Here is an 18,562-nt window from a genome sequence, read left to right on the forward strand (position 1 = left end):
TTGAGCGAGACACTGAATCCCAAATTGCTCCCCGAGCGCTTGACAGCAGCCCACTGATCCTAATGCTTATAGGAAAGGTTAAATGCAGAGGTCAAATTTCATGTATGTACCTGTAAGTGACAATTTGATTTGATATTAATAAGGATCCCCATTAGATGGTGTCATAGCAACCAGCTAATCTTCCTAGGGTCCACATTAACATACCATACAAATACAAATACGAGAATAAAAACCTTACAAATAACTAATTACAGATACAACACCTTACAAATAGAACACCTGCGTACTAAACAAAGCAAACATACAAACACAGCAAACTAATTACAGTCTTAAATAAAATTTGAGTTTCTTTTTAAACTTTAATTTACTAACAATGCTGCAGAGACTTTGAGTCAAATTATTCCAGAGAGAAATTGCTCTATGAATAAAAGAAATAGAAAGTATTGCAGGTATTTCGTCATAAACCAAAGTAGTAAAAAAAATGACAATTTTGACTTGATGATGGCACTGGATGAAATGTTAAGGGATTACCAAAGTTACTACAATTCACCCTGACAGGAACATCCAACGAACACAAGGCTTTCATCCAGGAGAACGCTGTTCGCGGACTGTGCATCTCGTTACAATCAGCTGTTCATTCATGTCCCCTGTTCACAACGTTCAGTGTCATTTTTATTGTACAAATGTAGTTGTTTTAAGCCCAACCATGTAGTTCTTTCCCAAACCTAACTATAGTGGTTTTATTGCCTGAACTTAACAGTGTTTTTGTTTAATTCACAACATTAAGCACGTGTTTACTGTGACCGAAAAGTGACACTGAGGGGTCTGACAATGCGTCAGTATGACGAGTTGGGATGAAAACACATTGGTAATATGAATGGAGTCTACATACACTATTTTTATATTCGTAGAGATTTCAACTCACTTGTAGTATTTTCCTTATGCCATAGGGCAATCGGATCCATTGGAGTGAACATTATTTACTAAGCTCGCACTTATACAGTCTGAATCCAACCTGACCTGCATTTGTATGTCAGCTATTGCAATCTAAAGTCATGGCATTGCTTGACAGAAACTCTGTTGAAATACAAAACACAAGCTCCTGGCTTTGTTTAATATTGACTGGGGAAGTGCATACTTTATTTTCTGTGACACTTGTGTACAGCTCCAGTAGCAGTGAACAAGAACATATTGAAAAGGTGATTATGGGAGCCCTCTGGGGGAATTTCTACAGTGTGTAGAAAGAATTTTCTGCTTCACATCTGTTGCTGAAAAACTGATGAAAAATTGAAGCTCATCTGAATGGAAAGGCTGAAACATACATTCTCCACAAGATCAGTCTCACATACATTCTTAATGAAGCAACCCCAGGTTGTACATCTTGGGGAAATTGCAGGGTAGGCTCCTGGGCTCTCAGCTCTGGGAGAGAGCTGATCATGCGTCCACTTACTGATTGAACTGCCAAGGACCAAAGCAATAAGTATCTGTATCTCACCTGTGCTATCCCTTATAACGTTGCATACAACTGTGTGTGTGTGTGTGTGTGTGTGTGTGTGTGTGTGAGAGCCTTGTCACTGTCTGACTACAGGATTCAGACTGCCAGTAGCACTAAAGCACTGTGAAAAGGTCGTTGTAGGTGCTGCAAAACATGCTCAGTTGCTCACCTTACCTTTCCCGTCTTAAGGTGTGATATTGCCTTTCAAAGAAAACACAGCTCGATTTGATCATGACCTTTACCTTTTATGTCTTCTGTCATGAGGGTAGACAGTCTGAGTGAAAAGTTTCAGTTAATGTTTTTCGCTCACTTAGACACAGGAGAAATAAAAGTGAAGAAATGGATAGAGAGGCCAAAGAGGCAAAGAGAAGGAGTAGCTCTCGCACTACTGTGAGAAGCACACTGACTGTGTTAAAGGGACTGTATGCAAGTTTTTACACGTATAAACGTTTTTTATTGCCAATGTGTGAACAGGTAGAAACCTAACCTAAAAAATGAGACCTTCCGCGACTTTCTGGGTTTCCTCTATCAGCCTGTAGACTGCTTCAAATGTGAAGAATGCGGGATGTTTTTTCTGGGAAAATCCAACGGATGTGACGTCATGTGTGCTCGCGAGTGCCTTTATTCTCTTCAACTCCGCTACAGGGCTAACAGTGTGCAACAATAGTTAACGTTCCTTTAGAAATGGAGTCTGCTAACACCAACAAACGACCAGCCCCCACCACAACTCAGACTCCAACACAAATTCTACGGAAGCAAAAAAAACAAAGTTATATCTAGTGAAGCCTGTCTTGCAAAACAGGAATGTGACCGACATGGGGGGAAAACTAGGATCAACATCAGCCGGGCCTTTGATTCATGGAGAGACCTTCGTTTGGTTTCGGGTATCAAAACGGACCCCCAGCTGGCAAAATTCCTATTGGACAGGTAAGCTGACATTACTGCCAAGCATATACTGTAAATATGGATATTGTGGTTTTAGCTGTCAATCATGTTCAGTCTTGTATGTGTCGCCTCACGGTTTTGACCAATGCTCGCTCGCGTCTACGTAGTGCGAGCACAAGTGCGAGCAACAGGACGCTGACTGTTGTTGACTGAACGGCCACAGGTGTCACTGTCAACAAGCAATTTCTGATTCTTACATAGAGCCCATTTAATGGTTATGGATTGTAAGACATGGCTACACTGCTTGTACTCCTGTGTTAATAAATATATCATTGAAGATATCATAAAGGTTTTCATTCATGAATTGAGCAGGGTGAATTTTAAAGCTCCATTTCTGGATTTAAAGGCACAGTAATCAATTTATATTAAAAAAAAAGAAGAAAAAAGTGTCGTAAAGAAATCATCACCCAGCTCTGTAGTTCCTCTCAGCTCTACAGAGCATTTCAGCATCTTTCAGCTCGTTCTTTGGCTTTTAGAAAAAGTAAAGTTAGCTCATGTAAATTTAGCTTTACAGTAAGCTAACTTTATTGTTCCAGTTCACTTTCACCGCTCTTATCAACCACATTTCCAGCTGCAGCAGGCAGCTGTTCTCAGAGGAAAAACTGATAAACACAATGTATGCTACCTGCCCAACACCAAGTAGCAGACAGACGAAGGTAGCAACTAGATGATGAAGCATTTAGCTGCTAAGGAGCAAGGATATTTCCCTCAGGAGTTGGACTTACATTAGTTGTTTGGCCAGAGACACAACTCCAAATGAATGCTAATGTTGCTCCGTGTCTGCTGAATTTGCTGACACATTTGCTGTATCAAATTTTTAAGGTGATAATCTGGCTATGTTGTGTTTAGAGATTGTCGCCTTCAAGAAGCCAAAATATCAATAAATGCTGGTACAATATTTATCTCGTTAATTTACCAGGTGCATAATGGTGAGCCGGTTAGACTGTTATCAGGCCATTAAATGGGTGTTATCATTCATTATAAGCCTCATAGATGTGGATCAGTAGGGCCCTGCTACACCCACTACTAGGTTTTATCAGCGATTCACATAGTCGATCACCGAAAGAAGGAATAAAGGAAGACAACAGCGACCTCTCCTGTAATCCTGATGGCTGAGGACTGTTACTGAGAGTATTGTTTCTCACTTCAAAGTTTTTCTTAAATCTGCAATCTTTTTTGGGGGGATATGGCAAACTTGTTAGCAAAGTCCAATTTACTGTAGATACTTAGATATGATAGAACACAAACAAACCAAACAATACAAAGAATAGTGCAAAAACAAATGCCAAACACAAGCGCTTACATATGAGTAAAAAAGTATGCCCTTTTAAGTGAATACATGCATACTAGTGTGCAAACTGCAGTAAGGCGCACAGAATTAATGTAATTATGACTATGAGTTATACGTTACAAAGATATTGACTCTCTTTTGGCTCTGTTTTGGTCTCCACCAGCTCCGAAGGGAAATCTCTGGCTCTTCGGCCTCTAAATGCTTCACCAGTAGTGGGTTTTTAGAACTTTTTCACCGAGAACAGCTGCCTGCTTTCGGCCGAAAACCTAGAGTGGTGTGGGCGAGTGCCGGACAGCTAAACAATGAGCTGTAACTCGCTATAAACCTCTGTAAAGCCTAGGGGAGCTGCAGATTCAGGTGATAACTATCTTTTCCTCTCAAATGCTCTTAGGCAGAAGCTGCATTCAAGTAATGTCTCTTCCTATACACGTACAGCACATTTTAATTTAATATGGTGAAGTATGCTGAGACATACAGTATGCGATGGCATCAGCCTCAGCAGAAACTACATGTTCATCCATGCTTGATGATCATACTTATTATATTTATGGAATGGGCTCGCGGCTACTATGTCCTATGTACTGTATATGTTAATATATAAGGGGGGGGGGCTCTTTCAGTTGGACTACAAGAGACAAAACCCATACAGTATACATGACTGCACTGTAAATAAACAGGTGCACACAGAAAAAGGCACATAAAAACGAACATACACCCAAGCATTCACAACACACACACACACAGTACCAACTCCAATCCCTGTAGGCTCAGCCAAGAGGACATTTATTTAATGTGAGCTGATGGCAGTCCACATACATGTACAACACTGTGTCCAGGCTGGAGCCAGAGGGAGACAGAAAGACAAGGGGAGGAGGGGGGGCGAGGGGTACACACTGAGGCTGACGGGAGTGGGAGAGGGAGAATGATAGATAGTGAGTGCTAAAGAAGCGCTGCGGGCGCTCTCGTAATGGTCTGAGGACATCACTGCATGTGATGCTCGCTGGCAGAACTGCAAGTTAGTACAGAACAGAGAAGTGGAAGAGAGGAAACAGAGGGATGGAAGGTTGAGGAGAAGGAGGAGGAGGAGGAGGAGGAGGACGGACAGGAAGATCAACAATGAATGAGTGGGTATGGCAGATGGGTGGAGGGTATGAGAAAACAAGAGGAAGTGGGAGTCAGTGAATGGGCAACTACGAGGAAGCCAGAAGGCGAGAGAAGAACATTATAAGACGATGATGCAAAGATGACAGGGGTGGCATTATGAGCAAGCTAACAGATCATCGGTGCATCACACCAACCAACAACTTGACGCATCTCCATACAAGCTAATGAGGCCGCACACTGACTCCCACACACACACCTGCACACACACACAAACACTCCCATCTCACATCATGGCGGTGTAAAGCGTGCTGCCCTGAAGACATTTCCCTGCGTATACGGACAGCACCACGCTGAAGCTCAGGCTGTCTCGTTGGTGGTAATTACGTGATGCAATATGCTTTAACAACTGGCCACATGTAACAAAATCCACCATACGGGACAGCTGCCACGCTGATTAAAGATGAGTTCAGTGGGGCATGCTAACATGAATTTATTTATCTGACTTAATTCATCGTCTGCACTGCTGCTTCGCGGGAATGCTTGTAACTCAAAATGGCATGATGTCCTTGCAGAATCCCAAGGTGTTTAATTTAACTAGGAAAAAGCAGCATATGTAACAAATTAGAAAGAAATCGGGGTGCAAAAAAAGCAAAGAGTTTTTAGACTAAGCCCCCAATTCAAGAGGGAAACCAGGCTGAACAAAATGATGATATGCAGATGGACTGGGATCAACTTTGTTTCTTTGCCACATGCTGAGATTTATGGCTTTCAAAAATCCAAATGATAGTATCTGTTCTCGTGTCATGTACATCATGCAACAGGCCAGAGAAAGACATGAATGCACATGAGTCATGGGAACCTTATTAGCAGTCTAGAGAGGCATTTGTCCATGCTGAGTGAGCAGTTTTCATTGAAATGAATGAGCGAAAAGGTATAGATTATGGAGACTGGTGGGAGGAGAGCACAATAAAAAGAGGGAGGAGGAGGAGGAGGAATGCCATTACAAGGAAAAAGCGGACAGTGAGAAAGGAGTGTGCTGTGTAAAAGTGGCTGACACTACTTGCAAAAGAGGACAAGGCTGCTAAAGGAGACTGAGAACAGTTTGAAGTAGGAAGATCCCACAGTGAAAAATAAAGAGAAGGGAATTTACTCCCTTTTCAGGCTCATACCTGACGTTCTTTATTGTTGCTCAGTTGCATCAGACTCATCTTTCCCACCTGTGGGAGGAAAAGAGGACACTGATGAGGCAATGACAGATGATCACTGTAGGCTATTCATATTTTAGGTTGGAAAGGAGATCATGTTTGTTTGTTTGTTTGTTTCTCTATTTACACATATAAAAAATTAAAAAGATACAATATATAATTTGCAAGGGTATGTGAAGGAGAGTTGCGTAAAAACCCTCCAGGGGCTTGAAAAGTGGCATTCTCCAGGCAGCATATTACATGAAATAATTAGCTACAGTAATGTTATATACACAATTTCAATAATTTTAGACATAGTAAAACATACTGAAAAACAGAGGCATAGTTTAGCAAAGTACTCGACAACAATGCATTAACACCCATTGGTCATGCAAATATCAAGAAGACTCATTCATAATTCACTGTCAAAACTAACTTAAAGCAGCAGTGGGTAGAATGGAGCAAATATGATTAAAAAAAGTTATTTTTATAAAACGGTCACTGTATCCTGACAGCAGTGCATGAGACAGGTAATCTGAAAAAAATCCTCTGTGTTCTCCAGTATCCTCCGGTGTCCTCCGGTGTCCTCCAGTGCTCCTAACGGCATCTGCAAGATTTCCCAGACCGGAGGAAAACAACCAGTCAGAGCCGAGCTGGAGCCTTGCTGTCTCTGAGCAGCTGTCAATCACTCGCAAACTCCAATGAAACGGTCAAACTAGGCAGCGCTGATCAAATATGAATCAATTTTCTGTTACTGTAATGCCCATTTCTCATTTCAAATGTTTTCAGAAACATCTTGTACAGTACTGTTTAGCTGTAAAATGAGAAAGTTTGTGACCTGGGAACCATGTTGAGATCTGTTGAGGAAATACCAAGCACCACCAGCCGGAACAAACTTTCTCATTTCACAGCTAAACAGTACACTACAAGATGCAAATTTCCCCACTGCGGGACTAATAAAGGAATATCTTATCTTATCTTATGTTTCTGAAAACATTTGAGGTGAGAAATAGGCATTACAGTTACAGAATATTGATTCATATTTGATCAGCGCTGCCTAGTTTGACCGTTTGATCGGAGTTCACAAGTGATTGACAACTGCCTCCATTGAATGAACAACCAATAGGAACGCTCTCTCTCTCTGATCTGATCTGTGATTGGCCAAAGTCGAGTAGATTTTTTAAAGCCTGAAAACAGAGCCATGAGGAGGTGCAGAGGTCTAGTTATCACTCAGAACACTTGAATTATAATATGCTGAAAGGTGATGGTGAGTATATGTTCATGTGATATGGCATACTGTAGAGTTTTCAGTTCCCTGCTCCCAAAAAAAAAAAAAAAAACTAGATGCCACCAAAATCCAGGTGATTAAGTGCACTATTGAGCAAAAACAACAGAGATAATAACATCCAATAAACATGTTTTTCTCTATTAAACATTTGCAGGAATAAAAAAAAAAAAAGTTTTCCAAAGTCAAAGGGGGGCGGGATCATGTCGCCCTTTGTGTTGGGGAGTCCTTCGTGCGTGTCATCATCATCACCCATAAAGCAGATGAGGACGAGTCCCCAAATGCCTGGAGGGGACAAACCTTGACGAAGCTGAAGGCATTGCGCAGGAGCAGCCAGCCAGCCAGCGGACAGGTGGCTGTCATCATCATCACGCACGGATACGACGAGAAACACGCAGAGGACAAGCTGGAGATGTTTGATTTAAAAACACAGCTGAGCGCAGAGAGGATGAGGAAGGAGCGGAATGCAAAGTGACTTTTGAGGGTGACAGTCGACTCGAGCACTAGGAGACAGACATCGGGTGTAATAGAGAGAGAGAGAGAGAGAGAGAGAGAGAGAGAGAGAGAGAGAGACAGAGAGACAGAGAGACAGAGAGCAGTACCACCAGCAGTCTGACAAAGCTGTGCGCTCCCTCCAACTTTGACATCCCCAGCGGGCTACACAGAGGAGTTGTGCTCCGCCGCTGCCATGGAGCCTCGGAAGTGTACTGGATCTGTATTGATTGGAGTTTACCTGTGGGCGACATTCTGCTGTCAAGGTGGGTCACTGATGGGAACCTTCAGTCTGTGTTTTCTTTTCTGTCTGCCAAAGGACGCAGAGACCAAAAAAAAAAAAAAAAAAGATTTAGCCAGGCACCTTTTTTTCTTTTATATTTTTGTCATTTGAGCATCATTTCCAAAAAAACATTTGTCAGAAAGATGAGAGCTGCAGTTGAGACACACTTCGGCTTAGTTCGGCTCTTTTCACTGCACATCTGGCGTTAAAGGCATGGCATCTGTATCCACAACTGTCAACTAGGCATGCTCTGGAGAGTACAATAGATCCTTTCTGATAGACATGCTTTCTTAAGAAATATATAGATGATAATATTCAGTCAGAAAGGCAATTTAAAGGAGAGCTCAAAGAATCTCACCTCCAATACATTACAACAACAGTTTGTGATAAATGCTGCTGAAAATCTTTAATAAACTGCTGTATTACTAAATTTGCAAGCTAGTGAGTCTTCTTTAATGGCCTGGTCAACATCTGGCCCAGAATAAGGAGGAGGGCGTCCCAGGCGATGATGCACTGGAGCCCAATGGGGCGGCTCATCCCTTCAGTGTAATCTGCAGCTATAAAGGATTGTTAGGTGCGTGACTACATTTGGAGCAGTGCTAGAGGACCCTCTGTTGAGGTTAATTCTCTGTAATATGTTTGAATCCCTGCTTTACATTCTAGACCTATTCTGTAGGTCTAAAAAAAAGCAATCATGTTTTACTGATGGTAATAATACTTTTTGGTGCCTTTGCTCTGTCTGACTTAAGAAGAGGAACAGAGAAGATCTTGAAACAGAGATACGGCCTGTTTCCTTATACACCTAAACACCTAAAAGCTCCACCCTGCACACAGGTGAGGGTGTAAGGAGGCTCTGCATCCTCTTGTGCCCTCAAAATTCTCCCAACAGGTTGCATGGTGTTATAAAATACAATAGCATACAGGCTGGACACTAACATTAAGTTAAAGGTGACTTTACCTTGAAGTAACTCAGGAAACAGGTGCTCTGCATGGTCATGTAATTGAGCAGGTGTATAGTTGTTCCTATTACAACATGGTGGTGTCTCATTGCTAAATACATTCAAGAGCAGTTTGATCAGATGTTCCTCATAAGATCCCCAATCACCATGAGTAAACATCTTTTGAAACTATGAAAATGTCTGGAGTAGGGCTGTCAAAGTTAACGTGATAATAACGCATTAACGCAAATTAATTTTAACGCCACTAATTTCTTTAACGCATTAATGCAACTTGCGATTTTTTTGGTTGTAGCGGGCTCAGTTTTAAAGCTAGAGTGAAGATACTACTATCATATGAAAACGTAAGGAATCCATTGTTACCAACCATGCCATACTAGCTCGTCGCAAAGGAGGCTAAATAACGCTCCAAACTTAAGCTAGATTTTGGCGAGGAAAAACTGGCAATTTTCAAAGGGGTCCCTTGACCTCTGACCTCAAGATATGTGAATGAAAATGGGTTCTATGGGTACCCACGAGTCTCCCCTTTACGGACATGCCCACTTTATGATAATCACATGCAATTTGGGTCAAGTCATAGTCAAGTCAGCACACTGACACACTGACAGCTGTTGTTGCCTGTTGGGCTGCAGTTTGCCATGTTAGGATTTGAGCATATTTTTATGCTAAATGCAGTACCTGTGAGGATTTCTGGACAATATTTGTCATTGTTTTGTGTTGTTAATTGATTTCCAATGATAGATATATACATATGTTTGCATAAAGCAAGCATATTTGCTCACTCCCATGTTGATAAGAGTATTGAATACTTGACAAATCTCCCTTTAAGGTACATTTTGAACAGATAAAAATGTGCAATTAATTTGTGATTAATCACGATTAATTATGGACAATCATGCGATTAATAAATATTTCAATCCATTGACAGCCCTAGTCTGGAGTGCAAATAAAAGTACCAAGTATATTTCTAATTCTTTTATCCCTCAAGTGAAGGCTTTCTTTCTTGAGGAGTGATATGGTGTCCCACTAGACATTTTCTAGGACAACAATACAAGGAGGACTTGATCCCTTCCCTAAGTGCAAGGTGACGTATTCCCTGATGCTCACATAATTATCTGTTTATATTATTATGTCCACCCTCTGTCTCTCCAATTAGCTTCTCAGTGTTTCAAATGTAGTCTGGATAAAGCCTCGCCGCTGCTCACTGAACATGTGATTATCCAAATCTGTAGTTGGCTTGTCACAGATGTTTTTAAAAGTGGTTGCTAATGAGAGTCCTTACTCTGGATTAAACTAAGAAACACTGGACTTCACTGTACACCATTAAAGTGGGAGGAAGATAATCTTAAAACTTGATCTATTTCTTGTTGTTGTCACTGCTCCAACGTGGGTGTAATTGCTCTCCAGAAATTCTGTGAAATGTGTGTCCCAGTTTCAAACGAGGAAAAGCATTTTTTGGTTATGCAGTTAATTAGGAATGACCCTCGTTGAAAACATCCGCTCAGAAGACGGTAAATATATCACCGAATGTAAATGCATGTAAATGAAACTGGAATTGAATGACTCATGGGTCTGCATTCAGGGTGACTCAGACAAAAGACTTCTCTGTGGTTGATGATTAGTTGTATTTGACTATTCAAAAGCCTCAATTACCCCTATGACAATTTGGCTTATTGATTTTAATATGCTTTTTGGCCTTTTGTGTTGTCCTTAATCAAGCTCCTATAGAAAGTGTCAGAGGGTGGAGATTAAAAGAGTTGGTTGAGTTTTTGCATGAAATTATTGGACTCAATGTGCACTAATCAGTATTTTTATATTAATAATGGAAAAAACAACTATTGAGTGTGAAATTACAAATTATTAACGCTCCACTTTTCAGTTCCCCTTTGCTCTACGGAGCATTTTAGTGCCTTTCAGCTATTTTTTTTGTTTTGGGCCTGCATCTTTACTGTTTTGGTTCAGTCTCACAGCTCTCATCAACCTCAATTCCAGGCATACCAATCAGCAAAAAAGCTCTGATAACCCCATCACAAACTATCTCCTCAGCACCAAATGGGCAGACAAAGTTAGCGTCTGGCTGGTGAACATAGAGGAACATTTTGCTGCTAAAGTCAGATATTTCCCTCAGGAGTTGGTGGAGACCAAAAGAGAGTTAAAAGGGGAGTGAATTGGAGTTTCATTTTTCAGGTGGCCAGAAACATGACTTCAAATGAATGATAATGTTTTTCTGTGTCTGCTGGATGTGTGCTAAGAGGTTCAAGAAAACTTCTTTTAAAACAAATAATGCTGTACCACAGCATACATGGAACTTTTTGATAAATGTGAAGCAAAAATGTCACGTACCCACTTCTAATCCGTTGCTTTTTCCTGGCCCCCGCCTGCCACCACCTCCTCTTTCCGAAATAGCGTCTGGGTTTCAGCCATAGACTGTATATAAAGATGGACGACGTGTCTCCACTTCCTCCCACTGTACAGAGAGAGAGAGAGAGAGAAATGAGTTTGGAGTGCAAAGAAGACTAAATACATGTTATTCTCTCGAGCCAGAGATATGGAGGACAATGGTTTGCATATTACCACTCTGAATGGACTTAATATTGACAGGGCCCCGGAGTAGAAATACCTTGGTATCTGGCTGGACCCAAAACTTGCATTGCAATTTCACATTGCCACACTTGTCAGAAAGCTACAAGAAAAAATAGATATTTGTACAGAAACAGGGCTTATTTTCCTATGTTCAGTAGGAAGCAAATAATTAAGACTGTTTTCTTGTCTGTCATGGATTATGGTGACGTTATATATAGACACGCCTCTGTCTCCACTCTCGAACCGTTAGATTCAGTTTATCACTCCGTCCTAAGATTTATTACCGGTGACAATTATTCTACTCATTATTGCATCTTGTATGAAAAGGTTGGGTGGGCCTCTCTAACAGTAAGACGTGATAGGCATTGGTTTTCAAGTGATTGGCTAAAGCTTGAAGTCCCATGTGCAAACACTGAATTTTGGGAAACTGCTTCTTGTAATCTTTGAACAGTTTACAAAACACATTAAAACTTAACACAATTGTACGTATAGGTGATTTTACATCCACGATTACAAACTATTCCGCTCTTGGCTGTAACTGTTTTTAACAGTGTTCTATTGTTGCCTGGCTGACTGCTTCTTGTTAACTAGTTAATTATGTTCTTGTGTGTATTTATATTATTCTTGTACTCTCAACATCATTGATGTCAGCATGGCCCCAGCTTGTTAGCGAGAGAGAATCACAGCTGTCAACCATGACGTCTCACCACCTTTTTATGGCATCAAATAACTAATTAAAAACAAACTATCAGAAAGACAAACACTTGAACGTTCATCAGCGTGATACAAATTGCTAGAATGACAGAAACTATCTTTGGGAAAAATTTATTTGACGTGTACTTTGACTTTTTAGTTCGGCTCATGTCTCATCCGCTAACATGGAGGAGGCGGGCTTTATGACCTATACTGCAGCCAGCCACCAGGGGGCAATCAAGATGTTTTGGCTTCACTTTTGGGGAGCTGTTATGCAGTCGCTCTTTATATACAGTCTATGGTTTCAGCAGTCAGTCTGGTTACCTCCTGGATTGGCCAGCAGCACACTGAAACTAGCTTTCCAGCTAGCTAGCTGGCTGGAATGTACAGTATGGTACAGACTAAAGTTAGCGACCTAGCGTTCTATGAACTAACGAAGTGGGCCAACACCAGCTAGCTCAATGAATCAAACTTGCACGCTAAGACACTAATGGTATAAGCGATGCCGAACCATGACTCTTCTTGGACCATAGTCCCCGCTGCCGTCTCATCAAATATTACACCGCACACTGGGTTCATGAGGCACATTCCTAACAGGGCGACTTGAGCGGACACTGGGGACATATTGATTTCAGCGGCATTTAAAACATGATTTGGTTATTGAGACATGTGATTAACAATTTCAATTGGCTTTTACTATATACTCGTATTTTTTCAGACAATGTTTAACGTTATAGATTAAATTGTGCTCAGTTTTCTTACGTTTAGACGACTTGACTAGTCTAAGTTTAAACTTTGGGTTAAATGTCAAGGGAATTAGTCGTTAGGAACTGCCCTCGTTTGTGTGTACTCTTAGGTCAGAGGAAATACACCTTGAAACATATTTCCACAAGCTAACAAAGTGACCTTGTTTAATATTCTTGTTTTCAGATTCTGTATTGACTTTATACAGATATCTGTGAACCAGCTGCTTTAATGTGATTCGATTTTAAACTTGGCAGAGTCTCCTCAATGTTCAGACTGCCTGAGGTTTATCAATATTTAATCTGTCTGTGTGGTGGCATAGTCCTTGTAAGTGTTGTCATGTTCTTGAGTTGAATGGTATCTAGTTTCCGGTAAATTCCTTCATCAGATTGCAGCAAAGACCCTAACAGTAGCTTACTGGTACTATGTTGAAAGCAGAAACATTCGAAATAAACACTATAATAACACATCTAATGTGATATTATGAAGAACACATTGTTTGCACCAGAAACATTAATGTGAAAAACAATAGGAACATCTGTCAAGGAAAATTTAATTATGCATAAGCCAACATGTAGATATGCAGAAGCTATGACATCATGTTAAAGGTACTGTGAAATGCACTGCATAATGCAACTGCACATTACAGCCAGCATAAAAGGAAAACTGCCTCAGGGGTTTGGTGCTTCATCCCAACAGCTACTGGTCTTTTAAACAAGTTGTCATCTAGTTACCTGTAAATATTGACAGAGGGTTGTCTCTCGTTTCCATAGCGTTCACTGCAATGGTCATGGTGAGAATGACCATTGTGTATTATATGTTTTTCATTCATTGTGTATTTGCAGTATTGTTCTTCATGTGCTATTCATTTTGACTATTATCTGGAAACCAAACTGCCTCTTGGGGACATTAAACATTGATTCTTCTTTGGCATTGTCCTACTAATGTCCCTCTTAGTGTGAAGTTAATATTGCTGCAAGCATCAAGCTGTTAGGGGTTGCACTCTGTCCCTTGAAAGCTCCAATAGCCTATAGTGCACACTTAAATGGGAAAAGCCCAGATTCAGCTTTTGCTTAGGGTTGTAAACTTTTGTATAGTTTTCCTGCAGAGAAGCTATAGGTATTCCATGTTACGAGTTGCACCTGATTTGACTGTTAGCAGGCCATTAAATAGGCGTTATCAGTCATGATAACCATAGATGTGGGTCATTAGGGGCCTACTACGCCTACTACGATGTCAAAGTGAAAGTGAAACTTAAAAGCAACACATTCTAACATGTAAAACGGAATGAAACATCACGTTTTGAACACAAACACAAAGGCTTCTTTAGGTTTATGCAACAAAACTACAACTTCTTTAGGTTTAGGCAAAAAAAAACTTTGTCAACCTAAGGGCAAAACATTGTGTTTTGGGTTAAAATAACTAAGAACACAAAGACAGCTACACATTGTTGCTTTCAATCAGGATTTGAACTCCGGTCTCCTGGATGAAAAGCCTTTGTTTTGTATAATGTAAACTACAACGTCTGACTTCCACTTCTGCTCCTGTCAGAATTACTACGGTCGCTAGAGGTCGCTGGCGTGTTCTTTTATACCTTCTTTCGGTGATCTACCATGTGAATAGATGATAAAACTTACTAGTGTGGTGTAGTAGGCCCCTATTGACCCACATCTATGGGGCTAATAGCAACTGATAACGCCTATTTAATAGCCTGACAACAGTCTAATCGGCTGCATTTTATGACTTGGGATCATGCATTGTATGTGTATGCTGTTGTCAGCCAAACAAAAATAGTTCATACACTTATTTAATATTGGTTGCATGTCAGTGTTTTTCTCAGTGTCTTAGTGCTGTAGCATTTACTGGTTCCATGGTTCTACTAATGGCAGGTGACATCATTAACTTGTCGATGTGTTGATGTTTACACTTTGAAAAACACACAAATTGCCTTTCGCCTATAGGGAATGCACACTCCATATGAGCACATCATTGATTAAATAAGTCATTCCTTCAGAAATTGAGACACCATGAAATTAACTAATAAACACACTTTATGTGTCTCTGTGTATCAAAAAATGTATGTATAAGTTAAATATATATCCAGATATAAATATCACATTGCATAGCTGAGTAGAAGGAGGAAGAGCAGAGGTACTTAGAGATACACAGATGTTTTTTGTTGAGCTGTCGTTTTTAGTTTACTTTGAAAATGAAACTTTCATTAAAAGGAGCAGCGTTGATTAATATCTCATGAGGCTCTGGAGGACATAACCCTGATGATGTCATGAAACATCTAGAAAGTCTGTGTTGCAAGCTGGAGGACTTTGAAAGACATGTATTTGGGCCTAATAAAAAGACGGTATCCAGTTGCATTGTTTGAAATGTAGGATCTATGGCTGTCAAATTTAACGCGATAACGCGTTGACGCAAATCTGTTTTAACGCCACTAATTTCTTTAATGCATTAACACAACTTGCAATTTTTAGGATGTAGCGGGCTCAGTTTTAAAGCTAGAGTGAAGATACTGACATCATATGAAACTAGAACACCCAAGGAATCTATTGGTACCAACCATATCATGTCATATTAGCTTGTCTGGAAGGAGGCTACATAACGCTCCAAACGTACACTCAATTTTCAAAGGGGTTCCTTGACCTCTGACCTCAAGATAACTGAATGAAAATGGGTTCTATGAGTACCCATGAGTCTCCCTTTTAGAGACATGTTTGATACGAGTATTAAATGCTTAACAAATCTCCCTTTAAGGTACATATTGAACAGATAAAAAATGTGTGATTAATTTGTGATTAATCACGATTAACTATGGACAGTCATGCTATTAATAGCAAATAAATATTTGAATCGGTTGACAGCCATAGTAGATCCTCTGTTTTTGGAGCCTGACCCATGGGACTAAAAGTCAAGATATCCCGCCCTTGACTCATCTACCTATCGATTTTGTCCTTTCTTTTTGTTTATGTCCCTCACAAGTCCACCACCTTTATGGAAGTGGCATAGTCAATTGCAACCCCTTCAAGAGCATGCATTGAGATTGTTGTGATAAAATTGTATGAAGATTCCCAAATTGTATTCAGCCAAATAGATCCACAAAGCAAAAACGGCATTTTTGAATTTCACTGAACTGTTCAATGTGAGATTTGGATTTATACCTGAGAATACTTCATGTTAAATCTGTGGCAGGTTTTGTGTCAATGATTTGTTGCACCCGTGAGTGCCATCGTTTGTGACAGCAACAATGAGCACACCATGGACACCAAGTCTGTGAAAATGATTTTGAAAGCAGCGAGTCCTTTCAAGGGTGAGCGACTCATAAAATGAATTGCCTGTGTGTCTACTGCTGCAGCATCCAAGCAATAAAAGACTTTCTTTTTATTTATGTACAATACAACTGAGCTTTAATGATTGAGGATCGATTGAGAGCCCCGATGGGCTCTGAAATGGAACTATGAGAGGTGTCTAATGAGAGAGAGATATGGTAGCCATTTGAAATTGATAGATGCCTTCAGGCTACGTTAGGGCTCTGTCTGTATCCGTATGTTCTGTGTATCTATTGAGGTTCTGGATCATGGAGCAAATCTGTGATGGCTGGGTTTATTGCTGAAAATTGAAAGAACAACAGTTGCAATCTGGTAGATGCAAGAGAGGATAGAAGTGGAAGTACGGTTTGGCCGTGGGAGACTTGGACAGGAGTTCTGTACGTCAGAGGGAAGCTCTCAGGGCAAATTGAATATTAGGACAATGAGGCTTTATTGCAGGAAAAACAGAGATGATACCACCTCCCATTGAAAATGGATGGATGTCCAGGTAGTGTCTATAGGTAGGGTCATATTCAGCAGCATAACATAATTGTGATTGGGAGAGGCTCAACATGCAACTCCCATACTGCAAACCAGTCTTAGATCAGCACCACGGACAGCAGCCAAAGTGCCAAATTTATAAACGCTAATTTAACGGCCTGCCCTGGACTCAGCAGCCAAATGTTATCACAGACACAGATTACAGTAGGTGCACATTTCCCAAGATATGAGACGTAACAATTACAGTGCTATAGATTAAAACCCCTGATTCCACTCCATAATAACAAAAAGAAACCAGTACTCACAAATTAGAAGTTTATCCTACAGGTCTTGTGCTCCACAAAGTCATTAACAACACTGCTTAAGAACCATGTCTTTTTTTTTTGTAATTTCCTGGCCGAGAGCGACGCAGTGAGCATGGTGCGCCACTTTGACCTGAACTTTGGTTTGGTGCGCTGCACCAGTTGCACCTTCAATTTTCACGCCACTGGTCACATTAACCTTCTGCCCGAAAAAGGATATGATGTCACGATTCAACATTGTATACATACTGAGCAGAGCAACTACTCTCTGTGATCAGTGATGCTACAGCCGGTAGCCTGTTGGTGCACTATTGTACAAAACTACTGATAACTTCTTCATTTCCACAGTGCATCAGTGTTTCAAGGCAAAGTTGAAGAAAAAGGTGAACTCTTACCTGCAAGTATGTCAGAGGTGGCCTGAGGATTGCATATAAACAGGAAATGCACACTTGAATTCATTCATGGTACGTGTTTCAGTTGAAGTGAATGGAAGACTGGGAAGAATGGGAGAACGGGAGAGTAAAAATGTGCAGGACAGAAGTGTAATGGGACCGTACCTTATCTCTTGTGCTACATTACATCACATTCTCTTGTGTAAGCTAGAGACATTTACAGACATTTGCAATTGAAATGCACTTCAGCCCACAAGCACCAGCTTCATTCAAAATTAAAAAATAATGCACTTGGTGCGCATCTTTGCCTTGCGAAACTTGGGAGCTTTGAAATGTGTTGCTGAATGTGACTGAAAAATACAACTGTGTTCTTTTTTTCTCTATTGCAGTAGAGCTACAACAATTAGTTGATTAACTGATTAATGATCGACAGAACATTTTATGCCAACCATTATGTATATTCCATTAACCATTTCAGTATTTTTCAAGCAAAATTGTGTGATGGTTCTATTCTTGTTTATGATATTTCTGCTGTAGCCCTGTCTCCTAAAAATTATGTTCCCATACAACTAATCTGCATTCTTAATATGTTGTCATGGATTAAGAGTTAATGAAACTTAAGTGGAATAATGATGAGTAGCGAGAAAGTCCACTACGGGCGGGAAGGTTGTAGGGCTGGTGGATGGGTCAAACAAACACAGGACTTTTGCCCCAGGAGAACATTGTTTGTGTCCCGTGTGAAACTAGAACTCAACGTTCACTTATTGTCCTTTTAAGCCAAACCATGATGGTTTTTTTTTCTAAACTTAAAGCTGCAGTGGGTAGAAATGGAGCAAATATGATTAAAAAAAGTTATTTTTAAAAAACGGACACTGTATCTTGACAGTAGTGCATGAGACAGATAATCTGAAAAAATCATGTGCCTCTATATCCTCCGGTGCACCTAATGGTAACTGCAAGATTTCACAGACCGGATGAAAACAACCAATCTGAGG

At 40.5% G+C, this 18,562-nt stretch overlaps 1 protein-coding gene and 1 long non-coding RNA gene across 2 annotated transcripts in view; one reads left to right on the forward strand and one right to left on the reverse strand.

Moving 5' to 3' along the window:
- Window positions 1-4,450: 4,450 nt before the first annotated feature.
- On the reverse strand, window positions 4,451-17,878 carry LOC119485505. Its single transcript, XR_005206285.1, has 5 exons — window positions 17,571-17,878; window positions 11,656-11,718; window positions 11,379-11,502; window positions 6,005-6,052; window positions 4,451-4,740 (listed from the first exon to the last, which is right to left on the reverse strand). It is a non-coding gene; the product is annotated as an uncharacterized LOC119485505 (long non-coding RNA).
- The window catches only part of LOC119485503 (neuronal acetylcholine receptor subunit alpha-7-like), a 52,899-nt gene continuing 41,639 nt past the window's right edge, over window positions 7,303-18,562 (forward strand). Inside the window, exon 1 of the mRNA XM_037765147.1 lies at window positions 7,303-8,062. Coding sequence (XP_037621075.1) covers window positions 7,993-8,062 — 70 coding nt within the window. The 5' untranslated portion in view covers window positions 7,303-7,992. The remainder of the gene's footprint in view (window positions 8,063-18,562) is intronic.

The sequence above is a fragment of the Sebastes umbrosus genome, chromosome 3 (assembly GCF_015220745.1).
Source record: "Sebastes umbrosus isolate fSebUmb1 chromosome 3, fSebUmb1.pri, whole genome shotgun sequence".
Taxonomy (NCBI): Eukaryota; Metazoa; Chordata; class Actinopteri; order Perciformes; family Sebastidae; genus Sebastes; species Sebastes umbrosus.